General features: G+C 40.0%; 1 protein-coding gene across 2 annotated transcripts in view; it reads right to left on the reverse strand.

Annotated features, from left to right (window-relative positions):
- The window catches only part of CCHR4.PART0H22orf15 (chromosome chr4.part0 C22orf15 homolog), a 136,077-nt gene that overhangs the window by 45,902 nt on the left and 69,808 nt on the right, over positions 1–20,367 (reverse strand). The window contains exon 2 of one of the 2 annotated variants that reach the window (XM_044068687.1): positions 2,830–2,916. The exons of the other annotated variant lie outside the window; for it this stretch is intronic. Coding sequence (XP_043924622.1) covers positions 2,830–2,916 — 87 coding nt within the window. The remainder of the gene's footprint in view (positions 1–2,829; positions 2,917–20,367) is intronic. 2 annotated transcript variants of the gene reach the window in all.

Raw genomic sequence — 20,367 nt, forward strand, 5'->3', positions numbered from 1 at the left:
ATAACTGTTATATCGGTAAGAATGGTTTCTATGATTCTACAAACCCATAGTCCCTGCTGTGCTACCTGATAGACAGTACCACACATGATGGCTTTGCTAATGGCTAATCCTAATGTGCTCAATTTAAGGACGGTTGTTCTATAGCTGAATAAAGGTGAGCCTTTGTGATTATTTATGCTTGATTTCAGTAAATTTAGCTAGATAAAAATGACCTCTAAAAGGATTTATAAAACAATGTCAGGTTTATCCAGAAAGTATTTCTGACTGCCTGGACTCTTTGTTGTTGTAGCAGAGAACACACTGCTTAGTGACTTAATGGTGTTATCACAGTGCGCGATGTCATGTAGTGAATAAGTCTGGTCCCAGAAGATGGGAAGCCATGAGCTGGAACTCCCTCCTACTAAATATGTTGCTAAGCATACAGCCATTTTGGAGTTAAAATATTTAATTGCTTTAAAAATTGAGATACATTACATTACATTCACATAGTGGCAGGAGACAGTAAGCCTTTCTGGTGTGCCTTATAAGTACGTTCAGCATTCTGCCTGTCCCCATGCACACCTTCCTCCTTATTCCTTTTCCCCTTGTGTCACGTCCACTTTCATGCCTCTGTGGTTTTTGTCTTCTCCACTCCTTCCAGTAATGTTGTTAAAGAGTCTACAACCCTCTCGACAAAGAACTGTTTTCACAAATCCAGGGTGTGATTAGTCCCCAAAATGGTCTGTGTGCAGAGTCTATCCCCCTAGGGGTGCTGTGACATCAGTATAATACTTTGCATTTGACTACACGGAGCCTTAATTGCAACCTTCATGTCCCTTTGTTTACTCTTTCTGGATCTTTCCTTAGACTCCTTCCCATCCCTCACTGCTGCACCTATCTTTGTGTCAACAGCAAAAAGGTTGATCCTGTTTTCTGTTCTCTTAGATATATCTGGGACAAGCACACTAGGGAATATCGGTCCCTAGAGTGATCAGGAGGGACTCCTGTTTTCTGTTACCTTATTCTTGACATATTTACTCATCCCAGAACCCTCCATATCATTCCATTCAAATCATGCAGCAATCCTCTTCTTTAATCTTAATCATACCCCAGACCTCCCCATTTTTGCTAGCGTACGAGTCAAAGGCCTTGCTGAAGTCCCTTGTTAAATTTTCTCGTGATCCAATCATAAAACTGGATTATGTGTGACTGGCATCTCATTCTGGCAAAGGTCACATGTTGTCCTAGAGGCTAATTTCCTCAAGGAAAGTAACAAGCCTTTCTATCAAGAATCTCTCTATGACAGACTCCACAGCATACAGTTTTAATTTTTTTTATCCCTCAAAGGCCTAGATTTTTACAGAGAGGTATAATCTTGTTTCTTGTGTGCTTGGGTCAGGCATATCACCTTCAGGGCAGTGCATGCTGGGTGGGAGTTGTATAACTATACTGACCCTATAGAGAATGGTCAAAAGAAAGTGGTAGTACTATGTTACAAATAAAAAGGAAATGGAAAGATATGCAGGAATCATGGGAATGGAATCCAGGGAGCACATAATACAGTCCGTCTACCTGAAAAATACCCAGGTACACTGCATTCTATACCAAGGTCCTCCTTAGGAGATAGACAAGTACAATTAGTTGCTGAAGTATTGCACTCACTGCAGAGAGGAGCTTGCAGTGGTCACAGCATGTATCTCATCTGGACTCCTGCTAAAGTTAGGCTCTCTTGTTTGACCCAAAGAGAAACAATTATGGCTTACCCACCTGTGCAACTGATGCTCAGTAACCAAACAGTGTATGTGATCAGACTATGATGCATCTGTTTTCAAATCGCCTTAATATTGTCCTGTCGCTATGTGGACACCTTTGATGCGAAAGTGTACATTGGAGCTGCAGCAATTCAGATGGCATGATGATTATATTGGGGCTGCACAAGCTCATGTGAAGGGAGGGGATACAGCTACAGGATTACATTGGGACTGCACAAGTTCAGATTTGTTAGGAGGTAGTATGTGGATGCAGTGTGATATCATAATTTACCTGTTTTACCTCTTGGACAGGGGCAATAGGTGCTGATTGTGGAAATAAGGGTAGAACTTGGTTAGGCTTCTTAGTGCCCTAGGGCCATTAGCCTACTATTCCTATGAGCCTATGTTTTGGGTTGGGTACCATTTCAAATGGCATGGGGTATACTGGTTTTGCACCATTTCAGCTGGTATACACTGGGGCTGCTCCATTACAATTGTGAAAGGAGAGATAAATTCAGACTGTTCACCTGTAAAAGTATAGGCTGTAAGGAAAGATCTTATTCCTTGCATTACTGAGCAATGATACATCTTTGATAATCTGAATAATTCTGACAATCAGAAAAAAACTAAATGAAAACTCCAGCCAAGCTAGAACTTCCACTGAGTGACCTCTCAAACCTCTTGTAACAGAGGCACATGGGATATATATGCAAATGACCATTATGAACATCAGGTGTTTCAGCTATATGGCGATTCTGAATGCCCATGACTTATTTCTTTTTAAGTCATTTCAATGGACAATTTTAGGCCAATAAAGCCAAATCCCGCTAGCTGTGGATATGCATATTTTGGCCTTGTTATGACCTCATCAGCACAGCACAAGCAGAGCATTTGACTAAACATAAGAAACACAGGGCTGTTATACCCAGCTGATGTCCATTATCATTAGGGTGACTGCAAAATATCCCAACTAACAAACTAAAACAAAGAATGAGAAAGTCACACAGAAAAAATCAGAAAAAACTAAACGAAAACTCCAGCCAAGCTAGAACTTCCACTGAGTGACCAATAATTCTGACAAATAAGCTGCATTCCTTACCATCATGTTCGCACTTGCATTTCTCTTTCAGGCTTTGCACAAGATTCACAATCCGGCACTGAGGATTAAATATTTCTTTTTCATCTTCTGCAAATGAGAAAGAAACAGAAATGCAGTTAAACCCCAAGAGAACAAAGGGCTGTGTTACTTAAGAAAGAGTACATTATGAACATTTTTAACTCTGTTTTTCCAAAGTTTTGAATCCTGTTTTAGAAGAATGAAATTCCTATAGACTATATCACTTGCTTTTCAGATATCCTTCTCTTTTTTGTGGCTTTTCTGCTGGATTTCATACAATATTTTTTTCTTCTTGTTTATGTTATTAAAAAAAGTCAGTAGTAGTGGTAGATATACTCCTGTCGTCTGGTTAGTTGCCTGGTTTCTCTGTGCAGTCCTTAGGCCCACTGTGGATCAAAGCCATATGATTGACAGATAATTAATCAAGCACATTTTAGAATGAAACAATACCAGTAAGGGGGTTTATTAAATTCACAAAGTTAAGTGACTTTTCATAGGACAAAAACACTCAGCAGAAACCAGTGAAAAAGAGCTTTGGATTCTAAGCCACCTCCACCAACGCAACCAAAATGACACTGTAAGAGGTGCAGGCAATGCAATGCAATGAGCGAACAGCCCAGGAATCAGCAAAAATCTAATAGGTTATTAGCATAGTAGGTTCATAGGTCCATTTGTATTATATTTGGTTGTGCCTCCCATTAGCTTGCTGTATGTCTGCTGAGCAGTGTCTGTGAGGCCTAGACCTTGGTGATCTTCCTGCATTTTTATCTGGGTCTAAGGCCATCCAATGAACAGGGCTAGAGAGGTGCTCTGATCCTCACAAAGGGATATCTTGATTACTCCACACTGAATAGAGCTTCCATTGGTGATGAATCTCCTCGTGCACAGCCCATAAAATAGTCGTGGTCGGTTTAAGTGTCCGCCTTTGTGTCTCTTCTCGAAAGTGATTTTGAGGTGTCTAGTATTCATCAAATCTTGTCAGGCTCAGATTTTTGGATATAGGCATAGGTCAAATTCTGGGCAAAGGTCAACTGAATAGGCAGCTAGTTACAGATGTTGTGGGCAAGTATACCAGTGAGGTGCTTATCTTTTTGTGAGAGACCCTTTGGCCTGACAGATTGTGGAGATACTTCCTGCTGCAAGTGTCGGTCTTTTATGTACCAATGGGCATTTGTCTGAGGCAGAGGTCTGATGAGTGATGAGTATAGGGAGATTCAGGGCATTGACTATGACATGATACAGGGCAAGATGAGAAGGTGGAATAACTACTACAGCTACATGGGTGTCTAATCCTATGGGTGAATCAACCTGGTGTGTCTGACCCAACTAACTTCTTCAGTACCTTGGATTCTTCTGTCAGTGGTAGCTAGGTAATTTTTGCAGGTCCGGCTACCTTTGTTTTGCGATTTGGTATTTACAAGCATTTTTTGGGCTCTGGCACCAGTTTGGCGTTTCTGTGAGACCCTTCTGAAGGATATCTGTGTCAGATGTACTTACCTGTGGCAGAGTTTGCAGTCATCTGCAAGCCCTTTGTTCAACATTGGTCTCCTCCCACCAGCCATTGTCATTTTGTACTGTGCAGACTGATAAAAAGTCCTGTTGTCAGCCATGCCCTCCAGGGAGCCACTTGGTACAGGCTTTGGAGATGACTCTGCGGTGGAGCAAGCGACACCCTCTCCAAGGGTCAGGTTCCCAGCTAGAGGTAACCCATCTTGTGATTGTGATTGCAACATTTGTGATGAAGCTGATTTGCAAACCACCCGAAAGTGTTTATTGTATCAGGCAAAGGCCTGTCATCGGTAGGCTGTATGGACTGCCTTTCCTCGGCAAAAGGCTTGGTGCTGGTTTCAAAAAGTCAACCAAGTTTAGTAGGCTGTATCTGCTGCAAGTGAAGACAAAGCTTTCTGCCTTTATGGAGTCCAAATTCCTCTATTCTTTTAAACTGTGGTCCAGGCTGATCCTCTCCATTCCCATGGCTTTAATCCTTGGTGGTCATATGGGCCGGTTTAGTAATTTCCAGGGTCGGTCACCGTGCTGAAGTGGAGACCACAGTTGCACAGCTGTATGCCACCGAGGTGATCAGATCTGCAGATAAGAGGTTATGACAGCTGTCCTAGCTGTGGCTTTAATTCCTCGTTGCCTGAGGTCGGTGGGATAAATGTGAGCCGTCCCAGGAGTGGGCATCATGTTTTTGCCTTTGGTTTGAGTTTGGAGAGAGCTGGGCGTCTGGATGCTTCTCGCTTGCTGGGCTTTGTATAGATTTCAGGTGGATCTCCTTTCTGGAGGTTTGCAGGGGTCTTGTCATCCAGTATAAGTATGGATGTGTTGTATGACTGTAGGATCAGTTTTCTTCTGAACTAGTTCATGGGCATCTCTGGCCTTTTCTCCCTTTTTTCTAACATAGCTAATAGCTTCCTTATTTGTGTCTTTGATTGATTTTTCTTTTGATTCTTTTTTTTTGCTTTGGAAATTTTTCTTGAGAGATTTTTTTTTTTGATTTTTTTTTTTTTATAGTGATTTTTGTTTTAAGGATTTTTTAAGCTTTTGGTTTCAGCTGTAGTAGCTTCCTCCTTGTTTGTTGATCTTTGTTTCTTGCCTTTGGAGTGGACGCCCTTCCTGCCTTGGCAATTGCCTTCTTTGTTTGTTTTGGCTTTGCCGGTGCCCTGCATACCCCCTGCAGGTGCTGGCTTGAGGGGGGTGTAAGGAGCTCAGGCTTTGTTAAAGGAGCTGTGATCCGTCTGCTGGTCTTAAAGGTCGGCTTTTAGACTGTTGAAAGTGTGGTAATTTTCAAAGAGGTGGGTTCTTTATTTCTTTTTTTTTCATGAGGGGGGGTGTGAGGACCTCCCCAGATTAGTTTTGTGATCCGATCTGGGGGGTGGTGCTCCCTAATTAGCATGTTTTGTGTTCTTGTATGAGAGTGAGGATGAGGATCAAGTATTGGAGTTCTCCCATGGGATGGAGGTTTAGGCATTCCATGTCATTTTAGTGTATGATTTCCAGGCTTTGTTTTGGTTCCTGAGTTATTTGTTGGTGTGTCCAGTCTCATTGTATGGGTACTGGAGGTGATTAGTTAATCCCCCAGTTATGTTCCTACATTTAGAAGGTCTAAAGTTTATGATAAGGCTAGGAGGTTCCTGAGGTTGTAAGGTGAGCCTGTAAACCTGCACAATTTGCTACCCAGATGGTTAATTGGTTTTTGCAGTCTGGATGGTCTCCGAGAGGTCGCACCGTGATAGTCTTTCTTGAGGGTCTTGAGTGTTTGAGTCTACCCTCCTTTCTCCCTTCTTGGTATTGTCCGATTTCCTGGGGTGAATCCATTTATTAAGCCACCTGAACCTGCTAGTGCTGGGTGGGATCTTGCACCCTTGGTTTAGGTTTATGTCACTGCATCGATGTTCTCCATACTGAGAGACATACCTCGAGTGCGAAAAGGTGCATTTCCCTTTTTTTTTCTTGAGCATTGAGCAGCATTATTTTTTTTCCTTCCTTGTGTGTTCTAGGGTGGGGTTTTAAGAATTCCTTGCTTGCAAAAGGCAGACCCAGGGCCAGGCAGAGCCTTTGCCAATATCCTCAGGTGAGTTTGACACGCCGGTTGAATCAGGTGGGCAGCTTGTCCAGCATGTCATCCCCATCCAGACAGGCAACAATCGTTTTGATCTCCTTTTTAGACAGCATCAGAGTTAAGCTGTATGTTCAGATCTTATCTCTGTATTTGTATTCATCATTTGGTGTGAAGGTAGGATTGCCTACGCTCACAGTCATACATACCTCCTGCCTGGGCTCAGAGAGCCCTCAGTGTCACTTTCTTTTAGTGCCCGTCTGACAATGGCTTCATCTCAGGTCGCTTACAATGTTGCGGGTCATGACTACCTCATATTTGGTGGCGCTGCTGACCTACGTGGAGCTGCTATGCTATCACCAGGATGGCAGCTTACTGTGACCTTCTCCTTACCCAGTCTGACACTGCCAGTGGTGATGACTATCCTGTCTGTTGACCATGGACTCCTAAATGTTGTGACTGTCTGGTCTGGGCTGTGAGGTTGTGACTGTGTCTTGTGTTCTGTGTCTGACTGTGTGGGTGGTGTTGTGTGTGCTGGGGGTGGCTGTTTGGTGTTTGGCTGGTGTGTTCTTCTGAGGTGTTTGGTGGCTGTGTGTGTAGAGGTGGATCTTTGTTGTTGTTGGTGTATTTGTGTGTTTATTATTGTGATGTGTGTGGGTGTGTGTGAGATGTGGTCTATAGTCTGTAGGTATATCTTGAACTCCCTCCTCCTGCAGGTCTCCCTAGGGAGACTCTGAGAGGTGTTTGTGTCACGTGATGCAGTTCCCATGTATTTTGTGTTTGTGTAGGGACATGAGAGGGTTGGGTTGAATTATGCAGTTGAGGCAATTGTAAGGCTGCCATGGAGAGGGTTCACCACAACTGGAGGCACTAGAGGACTCTACTGATCCACCCCAAAACAGAACTACTAGAAAAACTTTAAAAGAAAAGGGGGAGAGGGTCTTCGTGAGGAAGGGTTTGGGGTTGCTATTTCAGGTGCTATCTATAAGAGTGCAAGCATCAAGCAGGTGCTGTAGATAATAGAGAACAGATTTAGAAAAAAGAGAAAAGTGGAGAGGATCTTTGAGTCCCAAAGATAAGAAGTAGAGTGCAGCTAGCAACAAAGGTAAAAGAATGTAAGAAGGTAACTGCACAAGTGTGCAATAGAGAAGTTAGATATGAAAGTAGGTAACCTGAGTTTTACCTGTTTAAAATTAAAGGTTTAGGTTTAGGTTAGAGTTAAGTTTTTGTTAAAGCAAGAGTTAGGATTACTGAACTTTAGTCTTTGTGAAAATTGTGGGGATGAAATTGTAAATTTATGAAATATAAGGGAATAATTTTGGGGGTAGAGTGAAAAAGGGATGTTTTGTGATTACTCACATTGGCAGTAGAGAAAAAGAGAGATATGGTCAGATTAACATAAGAGATATAGAACTAAGAAGACAGAAAGACAGTGGTATTTTTTAGACAACTTAAATGGATGGGAGGGAAGGGAGCCTGAAAACTCAGAAGAGAGAGAACAGGTCTTTTTGAAGTTTTAATATTAAACAGAACAGAATGCAAGCAAAACAAAAAAAAAACAAACTAAAGTATTCAAAAACAAAAAAATAGAAATAAAATACATAAGAAATACAAAAATAAACAGCAAACTAACCTTTCCTTCAAGCAAAGTGTAGCAGAGTCTGGATGAGCCTTCTGGTAAGCTGAAATGTTGTTTTTTTTTACTTAAATAGAAATTTTTTAGTTCTAGCTCCACCCCCTCTGTTAACAAACTTTACCTTGGTGACCTTTTCTGTCTTATGATATGAGTTCTAAAATCAGTTCTTATTTCTCTGCCCTGACACAGAGAAGAGAGAGCTGTGGTCTCTTTTTTGAAGTTTTAATATGCTGTTAAACAGCATGCAAGCAAAACACAAGAAAAGAAAACAAACTACAGTAAAATAAATATATAGAAAGGCAATACAGAAATACAAAAAATAACAGCAAACTAACCTTTCCTTCACAGCAAAGTGTAGCAGAGTCTGGATGAGCCTTTCTGGTAAAGCCAAGTACTTCACGGCAAACAAAGATAAAACAAATTAAATGCTTAACTGGATCACCATGTTTTTTATCCTAATCCAAGGACTTCATCAGACAAAATACTCAATTTTCTCCCCCTATTTATATTACTACCTAACAATCAATCTAATACGATACAATCAGTTTAAATAAAACAATGAAGTAATTAAAAATGAAAAAACTGAAGACGTTTTAAAAACCATCTTCCCTAAATCCACAAATTTTAATGTACATACCTAAAATATAAACATATACATATATAAAATATGAAAAATCTGTTGTAACAAATATGTTATTTAAACACATATCTACCACAGATCTGAACTTCCACGCACTATGAACTATAATTGTTACCATATAAATTAATGTATTATTACAATACGATGAGGGAACCAGAAAAGTAAGGAAATCATATTGTTGCTGCCCTCCAGTGGTCAACCTATCAAATTATCCCTACATTTAATTTACATAATCTATTTCTAAAATACTGTATATTTAATTGCAGTGAGTTTCAAAATCCATTAAAATATATAAATAAAGATATACAAATACAATTTTTAAATAAATATAAATATACAAAATTATGTGCATAAATATCCATAAAATATATAAAATACCATAAACATTTTTCATCTATCACAGTCTAGCTGCCCTTAATTTAAGAACTGGTGCCAGGGAAATATTTTCATTAAGTTCAAGGGCCATGTTAGCCTGAAAAAACAGTTGCCAATATATTTCTTTATACTCTGTTTTTGCTTCCCATGGCCAACCTCTTGGATCTAGTGGAATTTCTTCAAGCACAATTCACTTCTTTGCATTTTAAAGTATGTTTGAAAAGGGGATTGTTAATATCTCTCTTTTTAATACCATAGCAATGTTCATAAATCCTTTGCTTCAATGCCCTTTCTGTTTTTCTTACATAGAAGGCCATACAATATTTACAACTTGTACCTTCTTTGTCTTTTTACTGCTTAAAATACAAATGCCATCATTAGATCTGTTAAACTTCAAGTTAATACTCTTCCTTTCCAAAATTGGATAATATCTACTATTTCTACTTCTTTTACTTCCTTTATTGCCTCCTCTATAATCTTAATAGGATATCTCCTTTCTAGGAACATTTCCATTAATTTGAGTTATTCTTGTATAAAATTCTACTCATCTGAGGTCATCCTTGATTCCCTTATGAACTGACCCTTGAGAATACTTCCCTTCTGTTTGTATGGATGCACACTGGTGAAAAATAAATACGAATTCAAAAATGTATCCTTTCTATATACTGTAGCTCTAAGCTGCTCATTCACTGCCATTAGATGAATTGTAAAGTCTAAATAATTCACACTATTCCTTCCAAATTTCTAAGTGAACTTATGAAAATCAGTGGTAGTACCTATGTAGCTTAAAAAATCTCTCAGCTTATCTTCTGTGTCCTTCCAAACTGTACAAATATCATCTAAATATCTTTTATACATGTTCCAACAGCCTAACAGGAATTATATATATACTTTTTCTCCCATATATAAGGTATTATATTCGCATAACATGGAGCACAGCATGCTCCCATAGCTACCTTACTTATTTGTTTAAAAAACTCCCCTCAAAATGGATGTAATTGTTGTGAAACACTATTTCCATGAACTCAAATAACACCCTAAAGTCTAAATGTACCCTTGTCTGCCATGGCCTCCCCACCCACTCTAATTCTATCTAATGGGGTATGACAGAAAAAAGATCTACAATATCTATTGAAACAAAAATAATATCTTTGTTATAATAATCCTTATTTATCGCTTTAAGGAAATCCCATGAGTCCTTTAAAATTTTTACTTGTTCTGTCCACACTGATTTTAAGTTAATGTCCACATATTTGGCTGTGGGATGTATTTTGATCCATTACTTTTCCACAATGGGTCTCAAGGGCGGATCTGCAACATTTTTATGTACCTTAGGGATTCTAAAAATAGATGGTATTATTGGCTTATCCATCCTTAAAAAATTATAGGTATCTATTTCAGTCAAACCCTCAAGTAATAAATCTTTAAGTGAAAAATTTATATTTGAGTAAGTGATATTTATTTCATTTTTTGAGACTCTGGTGTATTTACATTTATCTCCTAGAAGGTCCATCATTTTAACATATCTAATGATGGCATTTGTAATTTTAAGCAGAAAAAAGAAAAAGAAGGTACAATTTGTAGGCAGGCATTTATGAATTATAACAAGGGTGCTAATATTATTAAGAACATAATAACTAAATATTGGGAATTGTTTCCAGTTTGTCGGATCTAGAAGGGATATTTATTGGGCTGCCATGGTGTTGCAGCGGTTAGCGTCCCGCCTCACAGCAAGAGGCTCTCTGGTTCAATCCTTGGCTGTGGTGCCTTCTGTGCAGAATCTGCATGTCCTCCCTGTGGTCACGTGGGTTTCCTCTGGGTGCTCCGGTTTCCTCCCACATCCCAAAGACAAGCTGTAGGTGGATTGGACATGCTAAATTCGCCCTACGCGTGAGTGTGTGCGTGCCTTCTGTGGAAGGTTGGGCGCTGGGCTGGCAACTCAACATCGTAAAACTCCACTGCCAATCATGAGCAGACAGGTGATCCACTGTGGTGATCCCTAACTGGGAATAGAAGAAGAAAAAGAAGGGATATTTATTGAGCCTATATAATTTACATTTAGGAAAAGTTACAAAATTAAAAATATATTATGAATAGATTATTGAAGATGCAATGAGAATAGGACAAAAAGGAAAGGCACTTTTAAATGTAGAAGATATGCTCAATGTGTTAACATCAGTAACAAGGAGAATATATATATATATATATATATATATATATATATATATATATATATATATATGTGTGTGTGTGTGTGTGTGTGTAGATATATACCGAGTAGAGATAGGTATAAACAGGCTAGAGGTTATGTCAGCTTTAACAGCAAAGCAGTGATTTATTTAGCTTCATGTAAATATTGTATGGCCTTTTATGTAGGAAAAACAGAAAGGGCATTGAAGCAAAGGATTTATGGATATCACTATGATATTAAACAGAAAGATATTAACAGACCAGTTCTTTAATAAAATCTCTGCGGCAGCTGTGGAGTCTTGGATTTCTTCATAGCCATTTTTTCTGCAGTAATTACAATTTATGTTAACCTGCTTTTGTATATAGCTACTCACATTTGAATAAACTGTCTTTTGGCTTTTCCCGGTTAGGGGTTGCCACAGCGGAACTCCGGTCCGCTAATGATTGGCAGTTGATTTTTGTGTGCTGGCTTGCCGGGCCTAACGCACAGCCTTCAACGAAGGAACGCCCATTCACGTATGTCGACACACAGAAGATGCTCTAACAGAGAATCGAACATGCAACGTCTAACTGTGAGGCGACAACGCTACCGCACTGTATTTATTAGTGTAATTATTATATGTTTGCATTATGTAACTATTATATGTTTGCACTAACTGTGAAGCTTTTCTCTCCGGTTCTCCAGTAAAAAAGGGCTCTGTCCCAGCTGGAACAACCCGGTCAACAAATGTCAAATAAATAAATATTCTGATAGATTTTGAAACTCCCTGCAAGTAAATATACAGTATTTTAGAACTAGATTATGAAAATTAAATGTAGGGATAATTTGATAGGTTGACCACTGGAGGGCAGCAACAATATGATTTCCTTACTTTTCTGGTTCCCTCATTGTATTGTAATAATACATTAATTTATATGGTAACAATTATAGTTCATAGTGTGTGGAAGTTCAGATCTGTGGTAGATATGTGTTTAAATATTTGTTACAACAGATTTTTCATATTTTATATTTGTATCTGTTTATATTTTAGGTATGTGCATTAAAATTTGTGGGTTTAGGGAAGTTGGTTTTTAGAACATCTTTATGTTTTTTATTTTTTAATTACTAAATTGTTTTATTTAAATTGATTGTATTGTATTAGATTGATTGCTAGGTAGTAATATTAACAGGGGAGAGAAATTTGAGTAGTTTGCCTGATGAAGTCCTTGGATTAGGACAAAAAGCATGGTGATCCAGTTAAGTGTTTAATTTGTTTTATCTTTGCCTTGAAATGCCTGTAATAAATCAGATTTTTACTGATTCCTGAGCTGTTTATTCATCATATTGTATTGCCCGCACCTTTTACAGTGTAATTTTCCAACTTTTCACAGGAGTAACACCATCCCAAGACCTTTAATGATTCGCTTTACCAGATAAAACTGTATCACAATGGTGGGGGTTGTATACCCAGAAATCAAACAGCTATCTGTTTCACAAACAAACAAATAGGTTTCTGACTCAGAAGGTTAGGGAGAAATTCATAGAAACAGTCCTCTGGTTAAGAATGAGATCTATTTTTTAGTCTATCCTTAAGTCAAATTTGTATTAAGTCAAAACACATACATATAGTTCTTATTAAATGCCACTTAGTCAAATGTTTGAACCAGTCTATTATTTATTTTACTTTTCTTTGCACAGAAAACACTTTAGAAACACTTTCAAATAAAAAAAAATCTTAAACATAATACTATATACTGTAGTAATAACAATACTGTAAATACAGTGTAATAACACTACAGAAACTATGGTCACACACTACAGTACAGTACTGTATGCAGTGTAAAAACATTAAAGAAACAGTTCTTAAAATAGTTTAAATGAAAAAAAAAGAAAAAGGTTAACAGTTTTTCCATCTTTTTCAACTTTCTGGTTTAAAAGCCTGCGTTTGCGCTTGTTTCCCGTCTTTCCTGTAACTAGTCTAGTCCAGATACAGATTTGCTGTAAGCAGGACTGTTTGTAAGCGTCTGAGCCCCCCAAGACTTTCTGTGTTGGAAGGAAGCCTTTTAGCTTATCAGTGGAAGTGGTAAGCACTAGGTAGCCTATCTACCACAAGAGGAGTGGTTTCTGGCCCAGAAATTGTAGCTTATTGGCCGTTTGGTCAGTTTTTCCATCTCTTTCAACTTTCTTGTTTAAAAGCCTGCATTTGCCTTTGTTTCCTGCCTTTCCTGTAACTAATCTAGTCCTGATACAGATTTGTTAAATCCAGGACTGTTTGTAAGCTCCTGAGCAGTGCCAAATTCTGTGCTTCAATTTTCCCCTTAGATCTGCTAGTTCTCTCCTCTCCTAAAATTTTACTAGCTTATTAGTTTAGCACTTTACCAGACTTCTTGTAGCAATTATTGTAGCACACAAAAGTGCTATCAGCACTAAACATTCTACAAGGAAACAACTCCATTACTTATTACTAATGCCCACCCCTCCAGGCATGTCTAAAGGTCAGTTCCCTGTGCTTTCTCCTATTAACCTGGTGAACTTGGGCATCCTGAGGCAATGCAGCAACTGCCTCATGTACACTGACACTCCTCTCCTCTTACCTCCCAACACTCAGACTTATGAGAGATGCACTTATATATCCAAACTGGAAGCCACGCACTCTCCAACCAAGACCGGAATAGCTAGTCAAGAGGAGAAGGTCAACACTTGCACCACACCACATGGAACACACAGCCCTCCAGAACACACACCAGGACTGCCTTCACATAAAAGCACAAACCATACACCCACCTTCATGGAGGCTCTCGATAAAAACCTACCCAAACAGCAGAGACCTTCAAGGCAGAAATGCACTCGACCACCACAACACAACACTAATCACGAGACACATAACTCTCCTAAACAGTGTGCCACTCAACCAAAGCCCCTAAGGCAAAACAGCATGCCCAACACACTAGTCATAGGTGACTTTATAGTGAGGCACACTGATGTCCCACTCACTAGGTTGAATAAGGAGAAAGTAACAGTCAGCTGCCTTTCAAGGGCCAGGATCCACCACATAATGCATGCACTCAGGTCTCTCAACAACAAGTACAAGTATGACTCTGTCATTGTACATGTAGGTGTGAATGACCTGAGACGTACCTCCCTGGACTACATGAAAAGAGACATGGAGGAGCTCTCGGATTATATAGCTCAGGTGGGTATGACCTTAGCCCTGAGCAGCATCCTACCATCACCCAGAATGATGCCACAGTACAAGCAGAAAATGATTGATTTCAACAATTGGCTAAGTTTCTGGTGTCATTCTAAGGGGATCCAGTATCTGTCTGCCTGGGATGACATGATTGACAGACCTTGATGCTTTACCAGAGATGGCCTGCATCTATCACCCCTGGGCTTCCGGATACTAGCCAAGGCTCTTGCCAACCCTATAGTGCCTTTTTTAGGTGGTGTTCCAAAGACCAAATTACCACCATAACAGCTACAAACAAATGCAATATGAGGGTCATGCTGCTCAATGCTAGAAGTCTAAATCTCAAACTGCACTGACTCGAAGCAATCCTTAAAATGGAGGACATTGTGCTGTAACAGAGACCTGGTTCAAGGCAGCAGAAACCACCCCTGCACTATCAGGCTATAACTCATTCCACATCTTTCGGCCACAGGACTTGGACCGAAGCTCCAAAGGCGTTGGTGTTTTCATATTCATAAAGGATACGCAGTTGCACACACCTCTAGACTGGTAGCCCAATGTAATGCATCTGAGATACTTCAGGTGCAGCTAACATTGGGTAAGACACTGATTCAGGTTGTAGCCTGCTATAGGTCCCCAACCATGTCCCAAGACTCACACTCCACGTTCCTAAACACCCAGGAGAATATTAGGGTCCAACCTAACACTCTCATACTGGGTGACTTCAACTGCTCCTCTATTAACTGGGAAAACTACTCATGTACCAATATACTTGCCCAATGTTTCCTGTAATTCATTAATTCCAATGCCCTGGACCAGCTCATTCTTACCCCCACTAGAGGTAGTAACATCCTTGACCTGGTCATTACTAACATGGGCGACCATTGCTCTACACCAATAGTCAACTCCGCCCTGGTTAGATTTGACTGCAAACTAATCACCTTGGAAATTCACATCCCCCCACCCCGCAAAAGCAACCATCATGAAAAACTTCTCCAAAGCTAACTCTGGGCTCCTAAAAACAGAGGTGGCTAACTTCACGGCACCCATGCAAATAGAGAATAGTTGCATGACTGTTGAATCATACACCAATGCACTGTACGAACATGTACACAAATGCATGGATCTCGCCATTCCCAATAGGACCAAGATGCTCTCCTCCAAATAAAGGAAACCAATCTGGTGGTCCCCTGCCATAAACAAACTCTACAACAGAAGGAGGAAACTGATGTAGAATAAGGCAAAGTCCCAAGACTGGAAAAATTCCCTTATCAGCCTCAACAAAAAGTTGAGATCCCTCATCAAATCCTCTAAAGCTAGCTATGAAAACAGAATTGCAGCAGATAGTAAAGACAACCACAAGGCCTTCTATAGTTATGTAAAGAATATCCATGGCAATACCCATATTTGCTCTGAGCTACTGCACAATGGTACCTCCTATACCAAGCCAACAGATATTGCTAATATACTGGCTGACAGATTCAGTGCCAACTTTACCCCTCTCCCCCTAAAGGACCAATTACAACACCAGTAGACTGCCAGGCACCCAGTATTACTGCTGCACAGGTTAAAACAGCACTGTCCAAGGCCAAGAATACAGCTTCTATGGAACCTGGCAATATCCCTGGCTGTGTTCTACATGAACTACAGAGTGAACTGGCACCTCACCTGTGTGCCCTGTTCATTCACAGCCTCACCTCAGGCTTTGTCCTTACTGAATGGCGCACTGCTACTGTCATCCCTCTCCACAAAGGAGGAGTGACTACAGACCCTGGGAACTATTGTCCCATTAGCCTGACGAGTTTGATATGCAAAGCTTTGGAACACATCATCAGGGACCTAATAAACAAGGATATAGGTAATCTCCAAACTCTGGATCCCACACAGTTTTGTTTTGTGAAGGGTAGATCATGCCTGCTCAACTTGGTCAACTTTTGTTAGTCAGTCACCAGAGCTGTGGATGAAGGCAAGGTGGTTCATACAGCCTACCTTGATCTGGCCAAGGCCTTTGATACAATTCCCCCACTCAGGAATCATAGAAAAACTCACTAAGATAGGCGTCAACCCCTATACCACTAGGTGGGTTGCAAACTGGCTCAAAGATAGAAGCCACAGTGTGAAAGTAGCTGACTCCAAGTCAGACTGCAGACCAGTCATGAGTGGAGCCCCACAGGGTTCGGTCCTGGGTCCTCTCCTGTTTGATATCTACTTCTCTGAAGTCCAGGCCAACATGAAGGGACTTTAGCTGACAAAGTTTGCAGATGATTGCAAGTTGGGAGCTATTATTAACTCCCAAAGTGATGTTGACATCCTACAGAAAGGCCTCACTGAGACCAACAACTGGTGTCAGGACCATGGCCTTAAGCTCAATGCCAAAAAATGTGTTGTCATCCCCCTTGGAAAAAACCTGGTTCCCTTGAATTACCACAGCGATGGTACTCCACTGAACACAGAAGGTCGTTATAAGAGATCTGGGAACGCAGGTTGACAGCAACCTCTCTTTTGACCACCATATTGCCACTGTGGTCAGAAAGTCCTTTTATGTGGAACATCTCATTACTAAGGGTTTTGCATCCAGGAAGAAAGAGGTCACTGTCTCCCTCTACTCTTCCCTCATTAGGCCAATCATCGAGTATAATGCCCCATTTGGCATGTACCTTGCTAGATACCTGCAACAACTGGAGAGGCCACAAAAGTACCTCACAAAGAGGATCCTAGATCTTAATTACTTGTCCTATATTGACAGACTCAAAAAATTCCAACTATTCTCTGACTCATATCACCTACTTAGAGGCAATCTCTGCTTGATTACAATGCCTTGTCTGACCCAGTTCTGTTAGAAATGCTACATCTAAAGAAATCCCAATCCCTGTGCACAAGATGCTCCAGAGACCTCAACCTCGTTACCACAATCAACAGAATGTGCTGGAAGGACAGGTTCATAACCCAGAAACTGCCCATGCTATGGAACAGACTTCCCATACATGTCAAGCAGAGCACCTAACTGGCCCTCTTCAAGAGAAATTTGATGAGTGGATGGGAAATAGAAAATTCACCCTGAGGATCACTCTAGTGGCTCTACTCGACAGAGGTACTGGGAACTAAGGTTGGGTGGCACGATGTCAGGGTAATCCTTTGGGCTAGGCTTGTAAATGCTTCAGGGCCATTAGCCTAGTACACACCTATAAATCTATTACTGTAAAGGTTAACACCCATTTGTGAGTTAACATTATGATAACTTCATTAATTAGATGATGCAAAAAATGATGGCCTTGCTGTTGGAGAGAATGGGTCTGGTGTTGCAGAGTCAGGGTTTGATGCTGCTGCTACTAGAGAGATGGTGTTTACTACTGGAGTCAGTTTCTTGAAGTAGGCATCAAGGGAGGTTTGTATAGAGCATTTCTTTTTCTCATCACAAGAGCAGCTGAGGCCCTCAGTAACTGTACGGTAAACTTGGGTGAACCACTCTGTATTAGGATCTTGCTCCTCTAACTTTGCCATTCCTGCTTCAGTAAGACGAAAGGCTTCAGCTAACTCTTGTTGAAAACTTTTTTGATTTTTGAGTTTCTAGGTCCCTGTTTTCTTCCTTAAATGTTATTGTCTACTGCTCCAGTTCCATAAGGTCTTCATCAGTCAGTTCTTTGTCATGGGAGTCAAGTAACTCTATGACATCCATGTCAGTGATGTCAAACTGCAGTTGATTACCAATATCAACCACAGCTTGCCTGGCTTCACCAATGTCATCATCTGTAAATGCCTATAAAGGAGGTGCAAATTGTGAGCACACTTTATTCCACACTCATATTTGACAGCTTTACTTCATCCCAAGAATAAGCAATATTTTTTGATGGCATCATAGATGTTATAATTCTTCCAGAACTCCCTTAAGATCATCACATTATCTTGGGTAGCCCTGACTGCTTGTCAGAAGGTCCACCTTAGATAATAAGCCTTAAATGAAGCTATTACTCCCTGATCCATTGACTGAAGTAGTGATGTGATTTTGGGGGGAAAATGCGACCTTTACATTGGAGTGTAAGATCTAAACTGTTTGGATGTCCAGGTGCATTGTCAAGTAGAAGGAGAATTTTTGAAAGGAATGTTTTGGCCAAGCAATACCTTTGAACAGCAGGTACAAAATGGTTGAAGAACTAATCTTCAGAAATAGCAATTGTAACCCAAACCTTTGCATTTGCCTTCCAAATAACAGGAAGAGATGCTTTAATGACATGCTGAAGTGCCCTCGGATTTAAGGAGAGATACACAAGCAAGGGCTTCAACTTAAAATCCCCAGAGGTGTTACCCCCAAACAATAACGTTAGCCTATCTTTTACTGCCTTATACACTGCTGCACTTGTTTCTTCTTGAAATGTAGGTCATTTCAGGCATTTTCTTCCAGAATAAGCCAGTCTCATCTACATTAAATATTTGGTCTAGCAAATAACCTCCCTCCTCAATAATTTTTTCCAACATTTTAGGAAAATCCCTTGCAGCACTTACATCAGCATTCGCCACTTCACCTTGAGTTTTAATGTTATGCAAATTAGCCCTCATTTTAAAGTGATGGAACAAGCCCCTATGCACAAAAAATTCATCACACTCACCTACACTTGCTGCTCAATCAGCTTTTAAATAATTGAAAAGGCTTCAAGCCTTTTCTTGCACTAATGAAAGGCTAATAGGGATATTCCTCTGATTTTGGTCTTCAATCCAAATTAGCAATAGCTTTTCCATCTCAAGAATTAAACCACTGCATTGCTTTGTAATAATCATAGTTTTCACCAGGGCATAACCTTTCACATGATTCATTACTCTTGCTTTGCATTTTAAAATTGTTCTGATCATTGCCCAGCTATAGTTTAATGCTTAATGCCTTTCCAATAGCAGATGGTGCTTCACCTCTCTCGCATCTCTTTATTATGTCCACTTTATTTTCCAGGGTGATTGCTTTCCTTTTCTTTGGCACATCACCAGCACATGCATCAGATTTACATTTTGGAGGCATGAGTCACGATGTCAGCAATGCGGAAGTTCACAAAAGTGTCTGGCTGCAGTACAGTAGAGTACTAAAGTGGAGCTCCACAGGATACACATACAGTACAGTACTGGAGTCGGCAGCCAGACACTTCTCAGGTCTGACTGGTCAATACTACCAGTGCCTACATCTAATTAACATTTCAATTTAGCTGATTCAGAGCAGTATTTTCCAGACATTCCCCTTGCTTTATACAAATAACAGTACATAAAAATGCAATACAGTACAGTAGAACATTGCAAAATTTATATATATATATATATGTTGAACTTACCTCTTTTTAAGCTTCACTTCATATTTCTGTACTACATATATCACCCACAAATGTTTTCCACTCTTTCTTGAACTTTCAGACCTCTGCCAGACCTCTTACTGTCACCTAAACCCTAGTGAGCTGCAATGTCATTTGCCCATTCTGTTGTACAGTACAGTAACTGCTTCAATACTGTGTACTGTACAAGACAGACGTCTTGACCAATCAGATTGCTAACACAGTGATCTCTTAACCAATCAGATCTCTTGTTCTCCATGAAGGTGGAAGTAACTGCTCTAACAAGATGTTCGAGCAGCTTCACGAACAGAAAAATGGGGAAAAGGAAAGTACAACAAAATTCTTTATTTTACGGTAAGATTTTTGCAACTTTACAGATTTTTATTTGTATTTCCACGTTATTTCTGACATTTCAGCAGCCCGTTCGTATCGATGGGTTGTCCGTATGTCAGACATCCGCAACCCGGGGACTACCTGTAAATGAAACACACTTTGTTCGGAAGATTGGAGTGCATCCAACTGGTTTCATCTAAAAAGCTTTTTCAGAAAAATATCTCAAATGTTTTATCTGATGGCTTTTGTATGTTGTGATTTAATGACATTGTAATTACTTAAAATCTGCATTAAATATTAAAGAAACACAC

The sequence above is a fragment of the Protopterus annectens genome, chromosome 4.part0 (assembly GCF_019279795.1).
Source record: "Protopterus annectens isolate FY-2018-M chromosome 4.part0, PAN1.0, whole genome shotgun sequence".
In the NCBI taxonomy this organism is placed as follows: Eukaryota; Metazoa; Chordata; order Ceratodontiformes; family Protopteridae; genus Protopterus; species Protopterus annectens.